The sequence below is a fragment of the Charadrius vociferus genome, unplaced genomic scaffold (genome assembly GCF_000708025.1).
Source record: "Charadrius vociferus isolate BGI_N301 unplaced genomic scaffold, ASM70802v2 scaffold365, whole genome shotgun sequence".
NCBI lineage: Eukaryota > Metazoa > Chordata > Aves > Charadriiformes > Charadriidae > Charadrius > Charadrius vociferus.
This window is the reverse complement of record NW_009648559.1, coordinates 2083374-2108804: the sequence shown is the minus strand read 5'-3', so window position 1 is coordinate 2108804 and position 25431 is coordinate 2083374. Positions and strand designations below refer to the sequence as shown.

The 25431-nt window shown below is 43.1% G+C and overlaps 1 protein-coding gene across 1 annotated transcript in view; it reads right to left on the bottom strand.

The window, feature by feature from the left end:
* HOMER2 (homer homolog 2 (Drosophila)) overlaps window positions 1-25431 on the bottom strand; it is a 62784-nt gene that overhangs the window by 36242 nt on the left and 1111 nt on the right. The window contains exon 2 of the mRNA XM_009886163.1: window positions 2784-2940. Within this exon, the coding sequence (XP_009884465.1) occupies window positions 2784-2940 (157 nt within the window). The remainder of the gene's footprint in view (window positions 1-2783; window positions 2941-25431) is intronic.

Below are 25431 nucleotides of genomic sequence, written 5' to 3'. Positions count from 1 at the left end.
CTCAATATTTACACCTTTAAACACATGGGCTCAGCGGTTCCCTTAATCCCCCCCTTCATCCCACTTCTAAATCCTTCCTCTCGCTTCTGCCCTGCGGCACCCCACCTCACCCTCCTGCACTCCGGGGGCTTGGGGACAAGGGACAGGGACAGGCTATGCCTGCTGGGAGAAGAGAGGATGGGGATGAAGCACAGGGGACTGCAGAGGGTCGGGACCTCCGGGGACAGCAGCAGCAGCCTGAGGAAGCCACTCCCGTGAGAACGACAGCCCATTGGGTTGCTAGTGCATCAGGAGGAAACTAAATATTCATCAGGTGGACATTATGCAGCCCACCCCATGCTCTGCATGACAGCAGCACTAACAGGTTCCAGCAGCACTAACAGGTTCCAGCAGCCCTACGTTACTCCACTCTGCCCAGAGTGATACGTTGAATGCTAAAAGTAAAATAAAGCTTATGCAATCAAGTAGTGAACAATGTTTACACGAAGTGCCCCGGATTCTTGATCACTTTAAAATATTTTTATTGTAACTATGTAATGTCAACATACGGTAAAAAAGAAAAAAAATCCCCAAATGAATCCAACTGCTGCATACAAGCGGGATTTAAATGAGATTTCTCTGCAAGCCAGTGTGCATTGTATATGTTTGTCTAAAATAAGCTGTTAGAACAGCTCCTTGGCAGTTCAGACAAGAATGGAGAGTTGTAAGAGACACATATCCTTCGTCACCACCTTCCTTCTAGGGCCAAGTCCCTTAATTTACTTGAGCTTCAGCTTTTTTGTCTTTAAAACAGGGATAACCTTTGCCCGCAGTGATGCCGTGATGCTAATCCATCTGGTATTTGCCAATACACAGAAGACTTTATTCTAATAAAGATGTACAGAAAGCAGGACAACACCAACCGAAGCTGTTTATATTCTTCCTCACAGTCCTACCCAGTTTCATTTTTGGCTAGAAAAGTAGGTCAAACACTAAACAATAGTTGTTTGAGGGAGAAAAGCAACTTTTAACCTTATTTGGGTATAAACACCCTTCATTTTCCAAGTCAGCACTCTCAAAACGGACAGGCAGAGTAACTGGGGACTCTCCAGAGGGAAGCATGACGGCAGCATCTCTTCTCAACCTGTTCCTTAATCAGCAGAGGTTCAATACAAGAGGAATAATTCATGTGGCCAGCAATTGATTCTTGCTCGGGAAGCCCCAGGAGAGAATTTTAATCATGGAAAGCTCACCTTCTTCTGGGACACACTAAAATAGGGGGGTGGTTCCTTCTGAGTGGCTTTCGGGCAGATTACAAAGCAAAGCCTGGATGCCCACCTTGTTCTCAGCACACACTTTGCAGTTCTGGGCAGGACCCCTGGCTGTGAGCATACGCTGCCCCTGCAGCTTCCCCCTGCCACATATAGTAATTACTTTCTTTTCATTAATTGATCTTAATGCATGCATGCACATCCACAAATCAAGTGACCCACTGCTGTGAGTACAGCAATTTTGGCTTGGAAGTCACACTTGCCTGGGTTTGCAAAGCCAACAGCCCACCACCACTAGCACCAGCTTTGCCTGAGCAGAAGCAGGAGCATCCGTGGGGTGTAAGCAAATTGGGGGGGGCTCAGCTTTCCCCAGCAAGTTGCAGGGGCTGTATGCGCCGACTGCACACTGAGGCAGCCGGGGCGGTTAGCTGGCATTTGTGGAAATGAACGCACTGGCACAAACAGCGTAATGATAGTGATATATTAATGCTGTACTGATGTCAATGAAACATTGCCATTAATTTAAGCAGGCAGCATGGCTGATTTATAAGCCAATATATAACCAAATACAGCACAGGAGATGTTTGGAAAAACAAGCATGTGAAATAGGCCTGACAAATATAAAAGCTTTATTAAGCAGTGATTTCTACAATCTCTCTCTCTCTCTCCCAGGACAGGGATATTTTAACATACTCATCCAAACAGGAACACAGATAAACAGGCTGTAAACTTGTCTGGTTATCCTGTGGTTTGTGCTTTGACAGAAGTGACCGATGATTTTTGTACACGAGTGAAATGTTTTAACTTATACCTCTGACTGGGGTCTCCTAGGGGAAAGCGGTCACCTCACAAGTTACTTCAGAGGGACTAATTAGAGGGATAAACCTAGTACGTAATAAAAACTCATCTGAGCAACCCATTCAATCTGACTGATTGGAATTCTTACAGGGACTACTTCAGCAAACTATCTGGTAATGCAAAACAAAATAAGAAAAAAACAGCGCGGGGTGGAAAGTCTTCATGCCTAATTTGTCATCTGAGGCTGATGAACTCCAGCGCAAAAGCTGAAGAAAATTAAGTGCTAACCTGTAAAACAGTTCAACCAGGCAAAAGTGAATATGCAGTTGGCATTTACATTAAAAGCTCTAGCCTGCACATATCCATCTCCTCATTCCCTTGATAAAGAACACTTTTTCACCAAAAAGGCCTCAGCTTTATCTACCTCGTATGGGTGGAGGTTTTAGATACTGTCCTACAGTCTCAATTTGGACACTTAAAGCACCTGGCTCATTAAGATTGTTAAGTCAAACTAGTCAGAGATAAAAATCAATTAAGTTTGGCAAAATCACTTTTAAGGTGCCCTGTGTTTTTCCAATTATCACTACAAGTGTCCACAATGGATCATATAAATAAAGCAAGTATTTATGAACTTCAGTGCCTAATGTAGCCCACCTAATGTCTATCTTCAGCCAGGGCTGACAGTCACGATCCTCTCCACACAGTAAACATGCCGGGGTACCATCAGCCTCCTACCTTGGCTCCATCCACACTGATAATCCGATAGCTGTTTCTCGTGCTGTCATAGAAGTAGGAAACAGTTACAGCCTGCTTGCTTGCGGGAACCCAGTTCTTCTTCGTGCTGGGGTCAATTTGGAAGACATGGGCTCTGGTGGTGAAGATGGGCTGTTCTCTGGAATAGGGAGGGACAGGAGAAATGGATGCATGAGTCTGCGGAAGATGAAATGTCCCAGAAGCCCAGCCTTGACCAGGCATGCTGAAAGCATAAGACAGAGAGCACCTGGCAATCCCCCAAGTGAAAAGGCAGAGCAGTGACTGCTAAGCCACGACCCAGCCTTGGGTACCTCTCCCTGGCATCGCTAAGTGACACTCAGTGCTCTAAACTTAACTGCTGTAGCCTAGGAAGCAATCGGCTTTTTTCTCCCCATGATGTATTAACTCAGTACCCACCTTTTCCTCAAAATATTTATTTCCAGGAAAGGACACTCCCATGCATTCTTTCTTTCCCCATCCATACATTTTGCCAAAAGAAACAAGTCCCCCCGGCTGGATTTCCTCCTGCCATGCATTCCTGTGAACCACTGCCTACAACCAGCATTCCTCTGCAGATGTACCAATGATTCCAGCAATCTACAGGCACGGTATAATTACTGAAATATTAATCTCTGTCCTTAGAATCACACTGTTCTGTGGATGTGCATGAAAATTTCATCAGATGCAAAACCAATCAATCATCCTGGGGAGCAAGGGGGAAAAGAAACAACCAAACCCCTGTATTGAGATATATTGCTTTTCACATCAACTATCAGTGGGTGACATACTGCCTCGGACACCCGGTTCCTAAACACCAGACCTCGTCGGATGCTTTTACTCATCAAGAAAATAGTGCACACAGTGGAGGGTCTTTGTTTTACCTTGAACACATAACAGTGCAAATCACACGGAAAAGGAGAGAAGATGCAGGACCAAAAGAACAAAACATGATACACGCAAAGTCATCTAGGTTGAAGATCAGAATTAAGACTTACTTAAAGGCCATGAAACTAAATTAACTTCCAACTATACCTCTAATCCAAGTTTAGAATTAAAAGTGAACTGAAAATCAAGCTCTATTGTGCTTTTATATATATATTCTTACACTTTGAGTTCTTAAAAGCTACAGTATATAAGTCTATATTAAGCATGTCACTCAATATATTGTTATCACATACAAAATATTATTCATGAATAGTTACACTTCAGAGAATTATGACGGGATTCAAAAACAATTGTACTGCAATAGAGTTAACACCCAAAAATGTTTACCGCATGGAAACTGAAAAGGTTGCCAGGCTGAATTTTGCATAAAGCAAATGAAAAGAGGTAGATGAAAGGCCAGAGAGAACTCTTGCTCTCATATTCTATTCTTTGCTATGCATATAAATAATTATCTTCTATTACTCTCCACCACATAGTTTTGGAACTATGTTTTTATTATGATTTCTATAATCTTCAGCTCCTTGTATATCCACCCACTTGTAGACTTTTAGAATAGAACAACTTCAGGTACTGCATGTAGGAACTGTATCAAACATCACACGTGATCTTGACCACTGCAGTTACATTAAAAATCGAGGGGAGTAAAATAACAAACACCAAACAGATGAAGCAATCTACCCGTAGAATTAGCTCAGGAAAGATGGAGTGAGCTTGCAAAGCCCAGCAAGGCCTCAGGAGGGAGAACATGAAGCAATGGTTTTCTCCTTGCAAGACATATGCAAAGTTTTACATTTTCCCAGGACCTGCCATGCAGGTTTTCTGGACGGACAGCTGTGCTGAACTCTGTAAAATACTTATATGAAATAAACTGAAATTACAATGGGACTGTCATGTTACAGCTGTGAAAGAGTAGCATTTGCTTCAGTTCTTCCTTATCAGTAACTCACTGAACCTGACTCTCATTTCACATGCCAAGATCGATGCCATCTTTAGCTGGGAGGAAAGAAGGGACAGGTTTTCGTAACATTTTAAAAATATTTCCATTATCTGTTACACAAGATTAGCAGTGTAATGCCCATGAAGGCCATGAGGTTTGTTTGCAACAAGGAATGCAGGGAAGGGAAGTTTCTCCCAAGCTACTTATTCTTTTACTCTAAAAATATATACTTCCCTGAGTGAAGAATAACGGTGAATTTGTTTCACCTTCTACTTAGCTCTATATTTTTAGTGGGTTCTACTAATAATTGGTTTTGCTAATGGTAATACAACCTATAGATTGCAGTCTAAATTTTCAGAAGTTTCAGGCTTTTCCTTCACACAAACCCATTCCACAAGCAACTTAAACTCTATTAAGTCATCTTAACGATATCAGAAAACATTGTTAAAGCTATGCCTGGCCTCTCTGCAGCAGCAGCAGCAAGCACATAAAGTACATCTGGAGATAGCAAAAGTAGAATGAAAGGAAAAACTATCTGTCTCCATTTTTTCAGGAGTCTTGTAGCAGCTACTCTTGTCAACACGCATCCAAGTGGATAAATTAATGGGTAATGAAGCTCAGGGCTTGAGATAGCGATCTATCCATTCACGTGGGGCTTTTATTACAAAGTAAAGGCAAAACCTGACTATGCTTCTAATCCTTATGGTTACTAAACCATAAAAAAGTGCATTTTATCTTCCTGGGTGCAAACAGCAGCCCTATCACTCACAGTGATACTGTGTTAGTTGGTAAATTATTTAAAAAAAAAAAAAGCAATGCGTAAACTAAAGCATTTGAACTCATAAGTCAGCTGTTGAACTTATGTTGAGTCTCAAATTTGGAAGGGGAGGTTGCTCTCCACAAATGCCTTTGACCTTCCTGCCATAGGTGGCTCTACAAGACAGCAAAGACCCAGGACTGATTTTTGACCTGCTGAAGCAAATGGAACACCCCTCGGACACAACTTCCCAGAAGCATTTCCCAGTGTTGACTTGTAATAATTAAGATGCATTTCTGTGGCGGTGCCTGCCCTGCCACACTCCCTGCTGCTGAGTCCACCTGCAGGTCTGTGCTCGGCTGTCACCCCAAGGAGCCCAATCCCACCAGCAGGGTCCATGAGCCAGCGCCCCCCATGCCACCGCACTTCCCCTTGCACCATGGTGGGTTGGCAAAGCCAACAGCATTGACAAACTCCAGCAGTGCAGCTTTTAACATGGAGGGGAAAAATCCTCCTTCATTGCACCCCTAACTCCTTTGACTAGTGAAGCGCACACAGGCAGCTATAAAACTGTGGTACTCAATTTTCAAATGAAACGCTGAATTAGGCACTTCTACAACACTTACCACAGCATTACAGAGTTCCAAATTGAGAAGGATTATTCTGCATTACTCACTTGCAACTTTTGACATTAAAGAAAGCACTTTACTGATAGAGGAATGACTTCATTTATCAGGATTCCTTTCCTTTTCTTTTTAAGAGAGATTTATCTAGTCTTATGCTTAAAAGAACAGCAATGCTAACTTGAAGTTCCCACAGCACATCCTGCGTCATTAGAGCCCCCGTAAGCCAGTCTTTACAGGAGACTGCCAGTTTGCCTGGGGAAGCAGGGAGCAGCCAGCCAGCCAGGCTGCAAACTTGTAAATCAGAAAACAAAGAGAATTTATGAATGTTTATAATCTCATGAATTTTAACTGAAGTTGTTAATGATTGATTAAATACTCTTAAAAAAAAAACTCTTTAAAAATCAATTTGACAATAACATCCACTGTTTAGAGTAAAGCTGCTCGAAAAGTAGCAAATGGAGACCTAAATTATAGCAGAAAATGCACTTTGATAAGCTTTTTTTATTATTAAATATGGCCAGCATGTTTTATAAATATGATTGCCATTTTCAACTCACGGTTTTATGCATTTCAGTTGACTTTTAATTTCCATCCTTGTGTTATGTGAGACAAATCTCAAGTAAAAAGCAATCATTCTCCATTAATGTAGAAATATGTCATTAACCTTTCCTGAAGAATCTAAAAAGCAAACCCCAAGACTCTGGAGCTAACTAACTGCATCCACAGCTGTGTGAGATACCGTATCACTTTCTGGTTAATATACAACCATGCCAAATTTTACAAGTGTGTGACTAGCTGCAAGCCATGTGTTTTATATTACTCTTCCTAATCAACGGGAATGAGCTCTCACTTAGGAAAAGTTCAAATTATTTAATTCCAAGTTCCTTGTTTATCATTTGAATCATGAGCACAACCAGTGATTTAAATCACTTCAGCTGTAAAGAGCCTTTGCTGACTGGCAGGCAGCACTTTAAGGGCTGTGGGATATTGGTGGCTGACGGAGCCGTGGCACAGTGAGCCCTGGCTGGTGGCCAGCCAGCACCTGGGATAGCCCAGGACCCCGGGCCCCAGCCACACACGGGGCTGCATGGAGCCAGCTCCAGCTCTGCACCAGGCACTGATAATGTGAACACTTCTGTATTGGAGCAACCTTTTTTTTTTTAGTAGTAAATAGAACACCGTGACTCATGTGGGTGCCTGTGGGATCAGCACCCAAATTCTTTTAAATGTGCAAAGTGTCCAGTGCACATCAGGTGGACACGCTGACTGAGCAGTAAACAGAACAAAGCAGCTCCTTTACTTCTTGTAAGATCTGGAATATCAAACATATTCGTGACAGGAGCTTTGCCTGGTGTTCCATCAGAGGCAAACCCACTATTTGTACATTTTGCTGAGACTCCTATTAACAGATCATGTAAAATTCTCCACGAAGACGATTCCTAGTGTACAGGACAGGATAATTTGTGCTCTCCCCACACTAGTACTAGACAACTTTGTACTGTCTAATTTACCAATTGTAATAAATATTTTTTTTTAAAATAATACATCCCCATACAGCTGCCATTTGGTGGAGGATGCACATGCCTGCAGACAGCACATCAGCGTAGAGTGTTTGGAACATGGTGCTTCCTGCTACAGGCCAGCATCATGCACACGCTGAGGTTTACACTACCTGACAGCGCCAGCAGATCTGCAGTGATTTGCTATAACAAGTACTAGATAATGAGGATCTTTCAAGAAAGAAGAACAGTAGGTACAAACGCAAAATCCTAGATTGTGACAAAACCCCCAGCACTAGTCATGATGATACAAAAAAAATTATTTGCTAAATGCGACATGATACACTTGGTGCCAATAGTTATTTGGATCAAGCATCGCTACTACTGCCTGACAGTGCAATAAAAAGAACTATTCCTTTATGTATATCTTCACATATAATGTAGTTTGGAGTGCCATTTGTATTTATTTATGATAATTCAAAAATAAGCAACATTAGCAAGGCAAACTTGTGCCTTCAGTCCCAAACAAAACTGAATAAATATATCCTGCCCCTTGAAAGCAGCAAGCTCTCCAGTCACTACTCCGTGACCCCCAAAGTCACCAAATGTCCCCCTTCAGCTGGCAGCAGTGACAGCACCGGGGGTCCCCACGCCTCGGGGTGCGTGGCTGCCCTGCCAAGCTGCGGCTGCCTCACCTCTCCAGATTTTACTGTTGCATGGTGGCCCCCGAGTTCACGGATGGAGATTGTTCTCCTATTTGAAACAGTCATCTCTATGAAAGTCCAGGGAAGTAATGATGCCTAAAAATTACCTGTGAAAATTACTGTTTCATCTAACACTACTCACTTGTTCATACGTGCTCACCTCAAACTTTAAAAAACAACCAACTCCTCTCCCCAAAATACCAAAATTCAAGTAAAGGCAGACCTCTGATGGAGGAGGTAACTGTGGTGCACCAAAGTTACAGTTCATGGTGTCGCACACGGCAATTAGCACACTGGTTGCACACACAAAATTAATCTTTGCTCAAAGCAAAACAGAGATTCCACTATCCTCCAGCCTGTTACCTCTACACATAGAAGGCTCGCGCCATCTTGGATCAAATTTTTTCAGAAGAAGAAAACCACACAAATTAGCTTCTTAATGATGACTGAGAGCAGTCAGAGGACCCTTCCTCACCTCACCACAGGCACTCCAGCCAAGACAAGCGCATCCCTTTTGCGCCTGCCACAAACAAGGTAAATTCATCTGTCTCAGCCCAGTTCCCTGAGATACTGTAAACTCAACACCCATCACTGTCCCATTCCCAGCTGGGGTCAGGGACCTGGACGGCAGGCTGGGCCATCAGCATGGGCAATATGCAGAACTGGGGAGAAGCCAACCCTAAGCCTCCACATTTTACAGACGTGGTAGCAACAAACCGGCAGCTTGCTCCCTTCCCAAATTGGCATATGCTCATTAATCTGGGTCAGTCTGACCTCACCGGCTGCGACAGGCAGGGTCGGGTGCCAGCTGCCAGCGCACAGAACCAGCAGCAGTGGAGAACCCGTCCCAGCTCACAAGGGTGCAGAACTCACAGCGTGAAGCAAAGTCGGTGGGTGACGGCTCCATTTTACACCTGAGGAAACAGCCATTGAGAGAGAGATGGCATCCCAGGATAACAGAGCCAGTATCAAGCCTGGAAATAAAATTAAATCGCCTCATTTCCTCTCTGTAGCATTGCTATCGCTATCATTGCAGGGCTGTTTTATACCACATCTTCCACCCAGGGAAGTTTTTAACTACATGAATTTAAAAGGCTAAATCAACAGCTGAATATTCACCACTCAATAAAAGGGGTTATTGTAAAAATTAACAGTCTTTACAGTCCAGGGAGAAGCTATCGGGGAGCCCCGGGGGCCGGCCCTGCCCCCCGCCAGCCGGCAGCCAAGCACCAGTGGCCAGGTACAGGTCTGCCCTGAGCAATAGAGGGCAGGAAAGGTGGGCGTAGAGAGAAGAGGGAGGACTTAATATCAGTTGTTGTATACGAGGGATGGGAGAACTGGTCCAGAGCAATAGGCTGGGCTAGCAGGGGACAACTGCACTCAAGTTTTGGTCATCTTTTTTCTCACTGTAAAAAAATAAATATGCAGGCACCCCTTAAACTGCCTTTGTTGGTACTCTGCTGGCCAAACTCTGCGCTGCCAGGTGCTGTTTTGCTGAAGGGTAGAACTGCGGGTACAGGGAACTACTTCTGAAAAACCCAGACTAGTAGGACAGAAATTACACCGTCCCCCCCTCAAAAAAAGAGAAAACAAGAAAGACAAACAGCTATTTTTAAAATACAGTTTACCTGAAGTCCTTCTTTTCAGTCTTTCATCCCTGTTTTGTAGGCAGACCTATCTGTCTGTGAGTGACCCCGATGAGGCTGAAAAGAAGTGCTGAATCCAGCAGCTGTGCTCATCCTCATCGAGGGCAAGGTCCTCGTTCAAGTAACCACAGTTGGGATTCTCTGCTGCCCACTTTATTCTAGGTTTGATATCAACTCACCTGCAGAAATATATGAATTTCATACAACCCCCCCATCTTTTTAGCTCCCTCCTTTTACAGGAATTATTATTTCAACAGACAGAACATAATTAACAAAAGTACCTCTTGTATTTGCAGGAAACATAATAGTTCCAGTTACTTAGACAAAAAAATTAAGAAAAAAAACTAGCTAGCTAAAGAGGAATTTTCTGTTAAAAGCACAGATGTTAATTAAAGTCATTTGTGATTTGCGGCTGAGTAAGTCCAAAAGAATAAATCTTCAGGACAAAAGCTCTTGGTATGAAAATCATTGTAACATCTGCAAGATCTCACAATAACATTATGCCCTTATGAAGTCAATATACAAATTAAAAGGCTTAACTTCAGCAGTGAAAAATCTCACACTTTATTTTTGGGCTATCTCCAGACAGCTATTAACCTTTCAAGACACTGTGAATAAACAATCATACACAAATGACAGGAACTGAGAGGACCCTGAGCTAATCCACCACAGGTAAGGTTATTTATTAGAAAAAAAACCAACAAGTTGAAGCATGTGTCTGTGAAACTGGTTGTGTTACTCTTATTATTTCAGAGATTTTACCTGAGAAGACACTGAAAGAGGATCCATAAATTTGCACCCCCAGGAATGTTTACATGGCGTCCCATTTGCATAGGGATAAATTCAAACCCTATTAAACTGAAAAAAAAGTACTTGCACTCTGTTTACCCCCAGCACCTCTCCTACCCATGTTGACAAATGAGGCTGCACCAGCACACAAACAGACCCCCCCAAAGCCTTCCTATTTCTCTGGATAAGTGAAAAACTACATCCTTGCGGTTCGCCCCAGCTCCAGTAGAGTTAATGTTTTTAGCACAGCCTCCGCCGTGGCACAATGTTTGCATTGTAATATTTCAGCGAGAGATTGCCATTGTAAATTGGAAGCGTAAATCTTGGAGCGGAGAGCAGAAGCCCATAGGAGAGGGAGCACAGCCTCCCCGTGCGCCTTGCCCAGTGCCCGTGGCCCCTGCCCAGAGGTAGTGGCAACTCCCCAGGCTCTGCCCCACACACCTGCCTGCAGGCACCAAAATCCACCCCATGCAGCTGATGTTGGGAAGGATGAAGTACCAGCACGCACTTAGCCTTGCATTTCACATGTTGGGGGCTGCTCTGAAAAGCTCTGGGCGAGACCCTTTGCCACAGGATGGACCCCACAGGAGCTCACCGCCATGGGGTTTGCGGGGCTGAGCCGGCCCAGGGGTGCTGCAGGTGGGGAAAACACTCAGCTCATCCCCACGGGGCACACATCAGCCTCTGCTGCTGCTGGAGCAGCCCAACCAACCCCAAACAAAAGCGCAGCTCTGTGCCACCATGAATTTTCTCATGCGCAGGTCAAATACCACAGGGGTTGGTTTGTTTGTTTTACAAGAGAAATAAGGAGCCGGTGTGCAGATCTGCTCCCCCAGCACAACCCAAAATGGAGAGGCAGCGTTCCTCAGAGCCCTCACCCACCCCACAAGTACCGCCCAGGAGCCCCAAGAACTGGCCTTGCTGGGGCAGATGAAGTGCCAGCAGCCCCAGTCACTCCTGGGCCGCCTCAGCCCACGTCAGACACCATACACATCTAGAGCGAGCACCCATGAGAAACCATCAAAGAGGAGAAAATAATGCAGACACAATGCTGGAGGAAGACAGCAATTCATATTGCATTTGTAAAACAGAAGAAAAATCCTTTAGCATGCTCATGGGGTCTTTATTATCATTATTAATCCTTTGCACTATGTCTTCTGTGTGGCAGAAGGTTGGGGAGACTGTGAGGTTCTGAGCACTATTTGGTGTTTATTTTAAAAAGAGATTAAATTTCAGAGCATATATGATCAAAATGCATTATACCTAAAAACAGAAGACTGAAGTGAAAAACCAGGCATGTGTTTGTGCGTGTAAAACCCACTGACACCACCAGGGAGGCATCCTGATGTTTAGGACTTTTTCTTCTCCCGTACTGTAAGAATTTGCATGGCAGATGAGGTTATCTTTGCACAAAGAAATCTGAAAAGTTGATTTTAATCAGTGGCATAATCAAAGCCTCACTATTGCAAAATAATATGATTAAACACTCCATTATTTCAAACGCCACAGAACTAAGCGGATCCTTGGAGAGGAGTACTTTTGTGCACTAATCCATGCATGTAATTATCGATACGCTTTCCCATACCCTATTCAAATGCTCTCCCCTGAGGCTTTTCTTCCATTTACACTAGGGGGAAAAAAAAAAGCCAATCAGTTCAATTTAAAGAACAAGTTGTATAACTCTTTTTGATCTACTGCCTAAAGGATCAAACAAGGAATTCTATCAACCATAAAGTCAGAAGCAAACGATAGGGCTTTGCTTGTCCCGGTGGCCGCCACCACAGGCAGGGCACGGCATGCGCCCTGTGCTGGTACACGCTGTGACCAGTGATGCTGCCAGAGCACCTGGGCTAATACAACACTCAGGTCTGAGTGTTTTATTAGACTGCAAGAAAAAGGGTGCCAACAGATGGTTTAATACAAGGATGCACGCCTTTAATGAAGCTTAAGCTTGCAAAAATTAAAAGCAATTAAAGAATAAGCAATTTGCTCTGTAAGAGATTAGAAAGATGCAAACCAATGCCCACACTGGGTTTTCAGTACATGCATCAACCTGCCCATGCTGAGAACAGCACTGGGCTGGCAACAGCACTGCAATGTTTCAACAGATTTGTTGCTACCAGCCTCCTTCTAGAGCAAACCATCTAGAAGACAAAAATCACCAAATGTAGTCGAGAACACCAATAAAAAAACAGCAAAGAGAGGTTCCAGTGCAAATACATTCCTCACGTGCACGGCCAGGAACTTCACAGCTGGGGGTGGGAAAGGGCAAGGTGTTGGACGCAAACAAGCACGGCTAAAGCCAGCATCGTTCCCCACTCAATGCAGTTTAAATTAAACTACCTGGAAGAAAGCAGATTTCCATTTTCTGGCAATTTTAATAGACTAATAGAATCAACAACCAGAGCATTCTGGTTGCTGCTAGCACACAGGCAGCACCTCTCTAAGGAACTGGGCAACATGGTTCTTGAAACTAACGTATTTACTAGCAGCCAATAAGACCACAGAATGACACACTACTTCTGCTTTGAGTTAAAAATACAAAGGAAATTTCAAACATTTAGAGGCTAACGTTATTCACTTTAATCCTTAAAAATATAACACCATCTGTCGCCATCAGATTTACAGTACAGATCTCAGATATGTACAATTATTTGTTGGTATAAAAAACTGTCAGCAACCCCAGCACAGAAGTGAAGATGCTCTGGCAATCTCCTGAGCTTCAGAGAGAAAAACTACTGAATCTGAAACACTTCATCAACAGGTTATTGACAAGAAACACAGTATCTACAAAACAAAGAAACCACCACTCCCCTTGCCATAAAAAAAAACCCAAACCATACCAGAGTCGTGAGCTGCCGGGCTAGGATGCCCGCCAGGGGATAGATTTGCAGGAGCACTCAAAAGTCAGACCCTTTATAGGGTCAGATCATTAGTAATTTTAAAATAAAAAGGCCTTGACCTTTTTTCAAAAAATTATTCACTCTGCTGAAAAGCCATCTTCTCACTTTTATGAAGCCAAACAAAAAACCTTGGAAAAATAAAATATTACCTGTATGATGCTAATGATCATATTTCTCATGTTTCTAACATGTAGCTTTTTGTGCCTTGAAATTTAATACAACAGGATAGGACTTAATTTTTTCCCCTATGACATACTCTGTCCTGCTGGTATTTCTTGATTGAAAGACTGCAAGAAAATCTGGCTTTGCCTTATGAAATTAAGGTCTACTAGACATCAAAATCCAATTAGTGCTACAAAAATTAAGGTATAACATTTCCTCAGTCTCATTTACACCAATATAGACTTTTTTCTTCTTTCTGTCACGAGTGAAGGACACAGCTGAATGACGAGATTTTTTCCATCTCATTTATATATTGATTGTAATAAGGCCAGACAGGTAGGCTATACAAGTGCTGATTCTGTCAGCAGCCAAAGTTGCCAGGACTGTGAATACTGTCACTTATAGATTGATAAATGGACTACATGGACTAATTGTATTTCAGCATCTCTGGACAGATGGCAAATCTTACAGCCATATGGTGATTATTTCCACTGCGCTGAGAGTATATTAACACTTACCAAAATGTTTAAAGTGATGAGATGATCTAAAATAATTTTTCCATGAACTGGGATAAAAATGATGGGCTCAGATGGGCCAACACGCCTGGGCTGGGTTCTCCCCCAGCATTCCCGTTCGGTGCAGGCTTGAGGGCCTGCGGGTATCGCACAGTTATTGATGAAACCGGCTGTGTACTGGGTCCTCAGCTGGAGTACAGCGCCATTGCGATAGCCAGGGGACAACATGCCTCATTTTAGCTATTCTGCATTGCCCTTATTTAGTTGCCACTATTTGCTGCTTGATATGCCAGCTGCCCTGTGAGTTGGCAGCACTGATATACGTACTTTCTTTTCCTGGTATTTTCTTCTAAATCCACTGCTCTCTGGTTGAAAACACATTGAAGTTATTGTCCTGTTTTTAAAGGGAGCCACATACCCAGCCCTGGCCCACACAAATGCAGCGGAGGACTGCCCAAACCATAGACAGTAGGGTCTCTGGAGTAGGACTATACATGCACTATATGCATTTAGCTGTCCCTATGTCTGCTCCCAAAAGAGGAATCAACTGGGAGAGGACAGAACAATCCTGTGAAACAAAACAAACCGGCTGGATGGCGACCAGAGGCTCATCCTGCTCACTGCCGACTGGATAAGCCATTGCTAAGTTCTGCAGTGCTACTTCAGCACAAAGCCGGTAGCTCATTGTATTTACCAAATGCAAACAAAGCACTCGATGGATAATAAGTCAGGCTGATAACGCATCCCAGACGACACAACCTGCTTATGCCTGTGTCCTTTACTAATACTTTTGCTGTGGGGCTTTGAACTCTTTATGAGATTTATGCAGCAGTGAATTCGCCCTTCAAAACGACGGGAGAGTACAAGCAGGAGACCTGATCCTCTTCTGCTCTAAGTTACCGCTTATTTATACCAAACAGATGTGAGCAAAATCAGCTTGTAAATTCTAAACAGATTTTTATGCTAGAATAATAACCCATATTACAAAATATTTTTTTTCTTAATTTTCAGAACAAAATTCTGAAGATTTATTTGTTTTAAAGTAGGATTAAAAATCATGCCTTGTATTCTGCAGTAATTTGTTTTGAGTGGACATGGTAGGAGATTCCTTGCTAGTGGAAACAGACACCTCCCTTGCTGGAGGCAGAAAAAAGTTTATGCACCACTTTCCCCTATTTGCTGTAAGTAAATTATAGCAAGTCAAGAGCTAGAAACTGCACTCTTCATAGCCCCTGTGGTCTAAAATTAGTGCCTGGTGTTAGTATGCAGAATGGATCAAGTACTCACTCTGCCACTGAGGATAAGGTGCCAACTGGTGAGAAATTCTTACTATGCTTTCTGCACATTCACACTTTAGCACCCTAAGAATTAAATCAATTTGACTTGTAAGGCCTTTATTACAGATCTCTCTAAACACAGTTTTCTTTTAGGAAGCTTTACTACCCCTGAAAGGCAGCAGAAGCACATTTCAGTTGCCCGTTTCTCCCCAGACAACCCAGATCAGCCCCGTGTTTTTCCATGTGCCTCCCCAGCCAGCGCTTTGACCCAGGCTGGGAGCTGCTGCCGCCCCAGGGAACCGTTTGGGCTGTCCTTCCCGCAGGGAGCCATAGCAGCTCCAACGTCACCGCAGGGGAAGGAAGAGTGCCAAAAGGAGACAGAAAAAGAAAAGAAAGGGAAGAAAAGTAACTTAGATCTCTGGTGCAAAGTTTGGACCACCATGCTTAACTCCTGGAAACCAGCCATTCTTTTAAGGAATAATAGGCAGCACTGAACCACCCCAAATCATCCCCAGCGGTCATGTGTCTATTTTCTCTTCAGGCCAATAATTTGGAGGTCATCTTGTAGAGCAGTTGACAGGCACAAACTCTTTCCAGTACAACCTCATGTCACTTATACTAATTTAACAGTTGTTTGAAAGCATGTTGCAAATCAGTGACTGTTACTTTGGTATTTCATGGGAGAAGCCTTCTAAAGTCACACAATATTGCTTTATGTCCTAAGGATAAGGACACCAATTCATAAGGCAGGGAGGAAAGACCAAACAGGGAATGCAAAGTGGATTAGATATTTTGATTCCATTCCAAACTCTAAGCTTAAAATATAAACTTTGGCAACTTCTCCCCCATACAATTTGAAATGCTAATTTCTAAGTCAATGGAGAAAAGTTCTTGCAAAGATCTGAACAATATGTATGCAGGATTATAGCTCCAAGACTGAAAAATTCAGAACAGACCTTCTCTGTAGAAGGAAAAGCAGGTAACCACAACCACAGGAGAGGTTTTTACCTCAGGCTTCACCAGGAGCTCGGTCCAGCTGAAGAAGGAAGCCCTCCCCACAGCCCTCTGCAAAACCACAGGCTTTGCAGAGAAGTCTGGGGAGGCAAAGCAGGGCAAGAGAGATTGCTGGGAGCATCAGGCTGAATACGACTAAGTCCTTGAAAGCTGATGCATCTTCCATAATCCGCAATTTTGAAGGTCTCAAAAAACACATGCTCAGAACTCTCTGTCCAGGGAATGTCTTTGAGGATCACAAGGAAACTTTAAAGACATTATTTGTCCTTCAGATCTCTCAAAAGGCAATGAGGAATTTCACATTATGCACAAACACCCATTCCCCTGGTCCAAGCAGAGAGGAAGGTAGAAGAGAGAGGCACGGAGGGGAAAGGAAAGCTCCCTGAGGAAGCACAGACTCATACACACTTCTGAATCTGCCTGGGAGGAGGCAAGCAGCCTCTCTGTCTACCCCAAATAACTCCCAAACCAACAGCTCCCTTTCTGCAACGTGGGATCTGACCCTTGCTCCACAGCTGTTGTGTTTCATTCTAACTGAGATTAGAGATTCAAGCTTTTAATTGAATTTCCTTGAATTTCAGTGGGTGTAGTGAAGTGTCAAATCCCTGTTCTCAGTCAAGCCAGTTTTTGTTCATCTTGAATAGAACCATAAACCAAACTAGACTCCTTTTTATTAATTAGCATTTTTAGAAGATCCCTTAAGTAAAAGTTTATAAAGACCACCTCTATAAACAACAGGCAACAGAAAATTAGCTATCTCCTGTAATGGACTAGGTAAGTGACAACCAGCTGTCAAACACAAAATAAAACAATCGTGAAAAGAGAGAGCCCTCATTCACCTGTGTGCTGTAAAGTTTTAGGCAACTAAATCTCCTTTACTGTTTCACAAAATAATAAATTTCTCCTTATCCCAGCTGGAGGAGAGGGGATTATTATGACAATCATTGGATTATATGTGTACATAAATAGAGTCCAAAGATGCTTTTATCTCCCCTCCTTGTATACCCAAGGGCAGTGGTTGTGCCCTTGGGCATACGTTGTGCCCATGAGCACCTCAGGACTGCCCTGCCCAGGCAGAAACCTCCTGGCAGGTCAGGGAGGAGTATTTCAGCTTTGGGGCTACCAGGGGTTTGGCCTACGTGAAGGTGTAAGAGGTGGGGGCTTTACCTGGCGGGACAGTGCACAAGTACATCCTGGTTAGAGATGGGGTGATGGCAAGACAGGGACAGGGGGACAACTACGCTCTTGCCATCTTTGCGCCGGCATCTGAACTACCCACCACAAGAGAGCTCCTGCCTGGTCTTTAGACATCACCATCTCGGAAATAAACAATAACAAGGTGTCAGACTCTCCCCATATTTCCCACGCATCCTCCCAGCAGCCTGGAGCCCCAGCACAGACCTGAGTGCTGGTTGGGGACATTGGGCAAGTCTCCTCTCACAGAATTTCTCCTGGTTTTTCCAAATGCTCTCATTGACAATTTTCAATATCACAAACCAGATCACATGATCCCACTTAAACAACTGCAGGGAGACATTTTAGATGTGTGCAACAGATTTATAGTGAGAAGCTGGAATACAAAAGCCTGATAAAAGCAGGGAATGAAACAAAGGCAACAACAAAGTGCTGCTGTTACAGATTACAGAGCAAACCACCAAAAGCGAAGAACTTGAGTCAGTCACTGCAATGCAATTAATATGAAGGAGAGACAGTGTAAATGTTGAAGTACTACATTTTCAAAAGAAAAAGCCTTGCTGAATATTCCCAGCGCTGGCTACACTACCTGTCCTTCTTCCAGGGATGAAACAATAAGTAATGAATACTGAAAATAAGATGCTCACACCTCCACATAACAAAATTAACATTTCCCTTCAGAGCCATGCAAGATTTAAATTTTATTTTTTCCCCAAAAAATACAGTGTTCAGTATCTCAGGAGAATCTACCGCAAAGTCTCAAGCAGAGGCAAACAAGTATTTATGCAGTAAGTACTCATACACACCATTTCACAGTCCACAAGGAAGGATCCTCAGTACAACTAGAAGCAGCTTTAGGAAAAAATATGTGCAAGCTGGCTACGTATTTTTAAACATATTCCATAGAGGCCTTTGCTGTCTTGCTGCATTGATGTACTAAACCTTGCCTGATATGAATGCAGTTGCAGGACTTCTGTTGTTCCCTGTTAGCATTTGCATTATAATAACACCTAGCAGCTCCAGAGGGCTCTCTCAGGCCCCTTGATGCGTAGGCAGAAAAGTGCAACTTCTACAGAAAATTTCTTTTTGAACCGCAGCAGGGTTGGAGTTTCTAAATCCTGTAGGCTGCAGTGAAACTTCCAGACGGAAAGAAAACAGTTTGTCACTTCAGAAATTCTTACAATCTTGCATTTTGATAAGCCACGTCAAATAAATAAAATCAGGCTAGTGTGTGGGGGAGGCAGGGAAGGAGGCTGCGTTGCCATTGAAGTGAACAAGCTTTGCACAGTAACCAGCAGTCACTTCTGCTCACACCTCCATTGCCAGGCCCTCTTTCCCCTGTGTCAAATCTGCTCGCTCTTCTCCATGATAAAGCCACAGTTGTTTTGCAGCTAAAGCTCCCAGTCTTGCCAGCCTTCAACATGAAGCCCACAAATCCTGAAACACCTACACAGCAGAGCCTCCTGCTCCCCTATGAGTCATTAAGCAGGCTGTCCCGCTTGGTGATGTCATCCAGCAATATCCTTTTTTTTTTTTTTTAAACAAATCCTAAAATGCCTCGAGCATCAATTATTTAAAATATCTTCATTTTAATCCTGACCCCAGTGGCAAAATTACCATTACGAAGCACTTCCAAGTGATGCAAGAGGGTCCAATAGCCGCTAATAGTTGCTACGTCAATGAGGAGTAAGCAGCCAGCTACTCGTGTCACACATGAGCTAAGCACAGAGCATCCAAGCCAGCAGCAGCGGGCAGATTTCTCTCTTACAAACAGGCAGAGAGCAGCTAGGATGTGTCATCAAAAATATAATCAAAGATCAACTGCATCATCCAATCTCATCTTGTACATTTTGCATGAGTACATATTACACAACCCCTACTCACACCGTCTCTAACCCGTGCTGGGTGATGTGTGGCTACAGCGCAGCAGTAACCTTCCCCGATACTAATGGTCTATTCCCTGCCTAATTGCTCTTGCCATTAAAAGTGCTTCTTTAATGCTCAAGCTTAAATGCTTCCTGTCTTCGTTTGAAGGCAGTGCCCTTGTCACATTCTGAGATTTAATAACAGGATTGTCAGCTATTTACAGTGTACAGCTGAATTATCAGAGAAACATAGTTGAAATGCGTTCCCCTAAGCACATTTACATCCTAAAGAGCCACGACCAAAACACAGTATAAACAAGTCACACACTGTATTTGCAGGGCACAAAGTGCACAAATGCGATGGACAGCATTCAAGGGGAAAGTAGGCAGAGATCTGACTCTGTAGCGACCTTCAGGACCGAGGACCTTCCCACTCTGCACACGCCCTATCACAAAGTCAACAGGAAAACCAACTGATTCAAAATGCTTACATGTCCAAATGTACGTTCGTGGGTGAGGCTATTTATTGTAGGCACTGCATTAATAGAGCCAAATGAATGAATACAATGAATACACAGCTCCGCAGCAAATCTAGACGCAAAACCAGGCTGATGCCCTTGCTCTTGGGTTCTCAGCAAACTCACTGCTCCTCTCTGTCTGTTTCAGTCATGCTGGGAATATGCTTGAACAGTTTAGGACACTTTGTCTGATTCTCAACCAGTTAAAACCATTTCCACTTTAAAGGAATTGAGCATTAAATAATTCTTTTTAACATTTCAAATTATGCCTTTGTTATCAGGAGACCTACTCACCATCCTCTTTTCAACTGGAAAGAAAGGCTTGAGGGACACCCCAACTTTGTGGAGGATATTTTATTTATAAGTTTTTCCTCAAGTGGTAATTGAATTAACAGTGGTAATTAATTAGGTTAGCGGCTGAAAGCAACTTGACTACAATCACTCTCTTAGCATTAAGTTTTCTTTCTGTTCACTCTATCTACAGCATTGTCTACATGAGCAAATTTTGGTGAAATTTGCACCAGGGCATTGAAACTAGTTGTACTGGCAGATTTTTCCTATTGTAATTTGCTGAATTTATCTCTAGCAGACCCTACAATTTTTCTCTTAGCCCACTGTGTCTTTCATACCAATCATTCCTTCATCATTTCTTTCTGCTACTCTTTTATTAGTTTGTTTCATAATTTCTCCCAATCCCATGTTTTCCTTAGAGCATATTCACACAGGAGATTTTTGTCCAAATCCAGCCACATGCATCTACCTGCAGTGTTACAAACACCTCGCCTGCTTGTGTGAGAGGCAACAAGGTCTCTCACTTAATGGCAGACTTGCATGAAACATTCCAACAGTACAGGTTCGTTCACTCACTTGAATGCAACCACACCAAGATCCTAAGCATACGCATATCCTTGATGATCTATCTATTTGCTTTTTTTTTTGTTGTTGTTTCCTTCTTTCCCTCCACCCCACCAAGCTCCCTGCCTCTCTAACATTTGTGTTAAATATAAGAAAGGAACTATATATAACAGGTTTTATACACACTGTTGAGGTCAATGGGGTTTTCCCATCCATTTCAGTGAACCCAACATACTGCTGCAGAACTCAAAGCTCTCTGGACCTGACTTTTCCACTGGATTTTGTGGAGACACCTGTATCTATACACAGAGGTACTGAATTCTCCAAGTCAGAACAGCAGCTGGTTATACCCACTCTGCTAAATGGGAGTAGCTACATAAGGAACAAAGGCTGTGAAGAATCAAGCATCCCCAGGCAACTGCTTCAAAAATCATGAGATTAACAGCCTCAGCATCTATCAAATCTCAGTCCCTTTCCTTGAACACCATCACCAGTTGGACGATGCCTGATAGAATTTACCCTCCTGAGCTATGCTTGGAACTGAAATGAAGCTGCTGACCTTAAAACCTCAAAAAGGAGTCCCTGAGCTCATAGTACCAACTCAGCTGCATTTGGGCATACACTTGTCCCAGCCCTACTTTGAGGGACACTGGCTTTGCAGTGAAAGCCAGGGGCCATTGTCTGCCCACCACTCCCATGGTCCCAGGATGCCCCCTTCCCTCATGGACAGATGGCTCGGACAAACTTTGGAGGGAGCTGGCGTGCGACTCCCATGGATTTCAGCGGGAGGTGGACGACAGCCAAGGTGAATTTCCTCTGTAACGCGCTGTTCCCCCCTACGGAGCTTCTTAGGGAAGCTTATCACCATGGTATCTAAAGTACTGCTGGTACCAGGAAAGGCCAGCTTGAACAACATCCAAAATTAATGTCTTCCTATAATACTAGGTTCATCGCATCTCCTGTTTCCTTCTTCTTTCCTCGTCTTCCCATTTGTTTGCCTTTTATTCCCCAAATAAAGCCATATGTTGGCCGATGGACATTACTATCACTAACAGCAGAAGAGAAGAGTGCAAGGCAAATGTTCCTGATGCTCTTAAATGTCACTGCATAATAAAAACATTACATATGACTGCTCTCAGAAATATAGGCCCCCAACTGCACCTGTTCATAAAAATATTACAGGAGGGGCAGAGCGTTGTTCCCGAATCCAGTATCCTTAAGATAAGGTTACTTCGTTGCTTGATCCAGGCTTGGAAACTCACCTTTTCTCACCTTCTTAGAGAAAGGTGTGGGCTCAAAGCCCACCCGGGGAAGGTAAGGATGGATCCCAGCTGGATGGGACTAACTTACCACATTACTACCTGTGGAAGCAGCACAGACAAGCCACCTCATATCAGCCAAAAAAAAAATGTGTGCTGTGAGCTAGTTCATCATTAACCTGTACAGCATATACTTCTACATTGTTGTACAGCATTCCATGACATTTTCTAACAGTCAGAGGCCTGATTTTCATTTTGATATGGTTTATAAAGCAGATTTAAAATTCAATTTTATTGCTAGAGGGTATTTAAATTAGTTGAGTTTTAATGCAACAGATAATACAAATAACAGCTTCAGCAGCAGTGAAGTGATTCACAGGTCTAATCCAAACTGGACACTCGTCAGACACCCCATAACAAGAAATACTTTGTAAGGGACAGATAAGGAAACACAAAGATACTAAAGAAATGAAAATAGTAAAAAAAAGCACAGATGAAGCAGCTACCCAATACCTCCTTAAATCATCTAATAACTAAACCTGAAGCATCTTTCCATAGCTGGAAAGTTAGCTTATACCACTTAAATTGAGGTCAAATTGCATCAGACCACAGCTATCAGGTGAGTAGTTACAGCTCACTAAAATCAGAGCCATAGACAAGCGAGCCACTTTCTTGGTTGTGTTAGCCCTTGGCTTGTGACACCAAGAGACAAATCAGTATGGTATTTTCAGACAAAGACTTCTACAGCTGGAAACGCATTACATTGTGGTTTTCAATTAGCTAAAGTTTAAGCTCTGAGACTATTGAGGTAACAGCAGTTATCAGATATGCTGGGTAGAATATAGTGGTGATTTAAGAAAAGATTTGCTCCCTTTAAAGTAAAAATTTCTCCAGTTAGGTTCTTTACAGTGGCTTGACCCAAAGACAATGGTTTTCAGCCAGCAGGAGTCTTCACATTGACTTTAATAGGCACTGAAGCAGATTTTTTTTTTTTTTTTGCCTGGACAATTTTATTTTTTTTTTTTTACAACATTGTTTTCACATCCCCTGAATTACAGGCATTAATTTTTTTTTTTAAACACTTAAATTACTTCTGTAAAACTTGACACTACCTTGCTGCCTAGTAAGTTGAACTAAAACAACAGTTTAAATAGCTCAGCTCACAGCTAATAAGCAATTTAAATAGCTTTGCTGAGCTCAAGTAGCTATATCAGGTTTCATAGTACCATCAGTCACTGCCAAATCCATGGGCAGCATTTACATGAATCATTAGCAATGGTTACCCCCAGGACAAAAAAAAAGGGAAAAAATAAAGAAAAAATATTTTAAGAGCTATGTCAAGTTACTGTCACAATTTCTGTGAGAACGTACCCCATGTGTGACACCAAAACATGCCCAGGAAGCAAATCCCACTGGAACGCCTGGGACAAAATACATTCTTTCAAGTAAGAAAGACTGAGCTCTGTGCTCTGATCACATCATATTTCACAAAGACAGATGAGTACAGAGGTGCCCATTTCACAGAAGGAAAAGCTGGAGCATGCAGAGGTGAAGGATTTTCCAGCAGAGATGGAACAGGGAGGAACCCAGGGAGGTTGCTCCTGTGCCACGTGTGCTGAGCCACGGCTGCAATAACACTATCACGAACGTACTTCCAAGTTCTCTGTATCAGAAAAGTGAATGGCAAGATAATGACGTGAGACACTGTCAAAATGTATATCCAAAGAACACCTTGCCTGCACTCTGTACAGAGTGTACAAGTGTGTACAACCCACTCCGAAACCCTGGGAATGAATGATGCCGGGAGCTGGATCTCACGTGCACCAACCAGTGTTAAGACTGAAATAACTAACTTGAAGTGAGACGTATTAAATCAGGATATTGAACTAGACTGGTGAACGTGCCTCGTACCTGTACATGTCTGCGTGACCCAACACAGCGTACATAGCAGCACAGACAAGAGCAGAATCACAGCGCTCAAAGGCCTTCAAGTCCTTTACAGTCAGAACAGCTCTGGAGGCAGAGCAGGACCCCGCCAAGCCCACAGCTACGACTGACTTACAGAAGGGAGTGGAGGACCACTGTGTCCTTCCACCCAATTCTCTCCAAGCCACAGCTGAACTTTTCAGCTACACTGATCTACCAATATGGAAACAGTTAAAAAATATGACAACAAAAATATTTGCCTTTAGAGATACCCATGTAAAACGATGGAGGCAAGTTTCCCTTGGATGGATGTTTCTGACCATCCTGGACTCAGTGGGGCAGTGCTGCTCCAGACAGGTTTTGATGTTTCTTTCTCCAACCCCAGGGACAGTTTCTGGTTTATTTTCCAGTGGAACTTTACATAATTAAGAAGCAGACGAACCCCTTGTAAACCTGAAGTGAAACACTGACTTACATCTTATTTCTCCCTCTGCCCCTGTATTTCTCCTCAGTACTCCTGGGTATCAAATTCAGACACATGCATGGCATTTTAATTCATTATTTATCCATATTGTCTCGAATTTTATCACTTTAACAATAATAAACAAATCTATAGTGGGAGTTTGCATAGTTGGAAGCAGCACGAGGAAGCTCAGAAACTGGAGAACAATTCCTTGCCACAGGGGGGTGAGGAGAGTCAAAGAAGAGAAAAGGTGTAAGAGAGCATAATAGGATAAAAATAAAGCAAATTAAATGTGTGGGTTTGGAATCCCCCAAGACATTCTGGTCGAGAGGATCTCAAGCCTATATATAGTTCAAGCCAAAAGCACAACGTTAACCTCTGTTTCCTGATACTTCATTCACAAATTGCTCTAATGCCAGCATTTGGCTTTTGTCCCCTCGTTAAAGTTAGAGGATAGGAAAAACGCAGGACTGATTTTTGGAAAGACCAAGATGAATTCTCCAAGAAGCCATCACGCGTAATGACAGACTTCTGGCATGTTAAAAAAAAAAACAAAACCAAAAAAACCAAACAAAAACACAAAAGCCATAAGGATCGGGGGATAATATTTACACAAATCAGCGAACAACTGGCACAGTTCAGGCAAGTTTTTTGTGTGCCTCCAGCAGCCGGGAGCTCTCGCTGAAGCAGAGCATGAAACATCTGACAATGCACTCGCTGCTCAGCGCGGAGCACAGCCCGCAGCTCCCCGCCGAGGGACCGGACCCCCCGGCCCC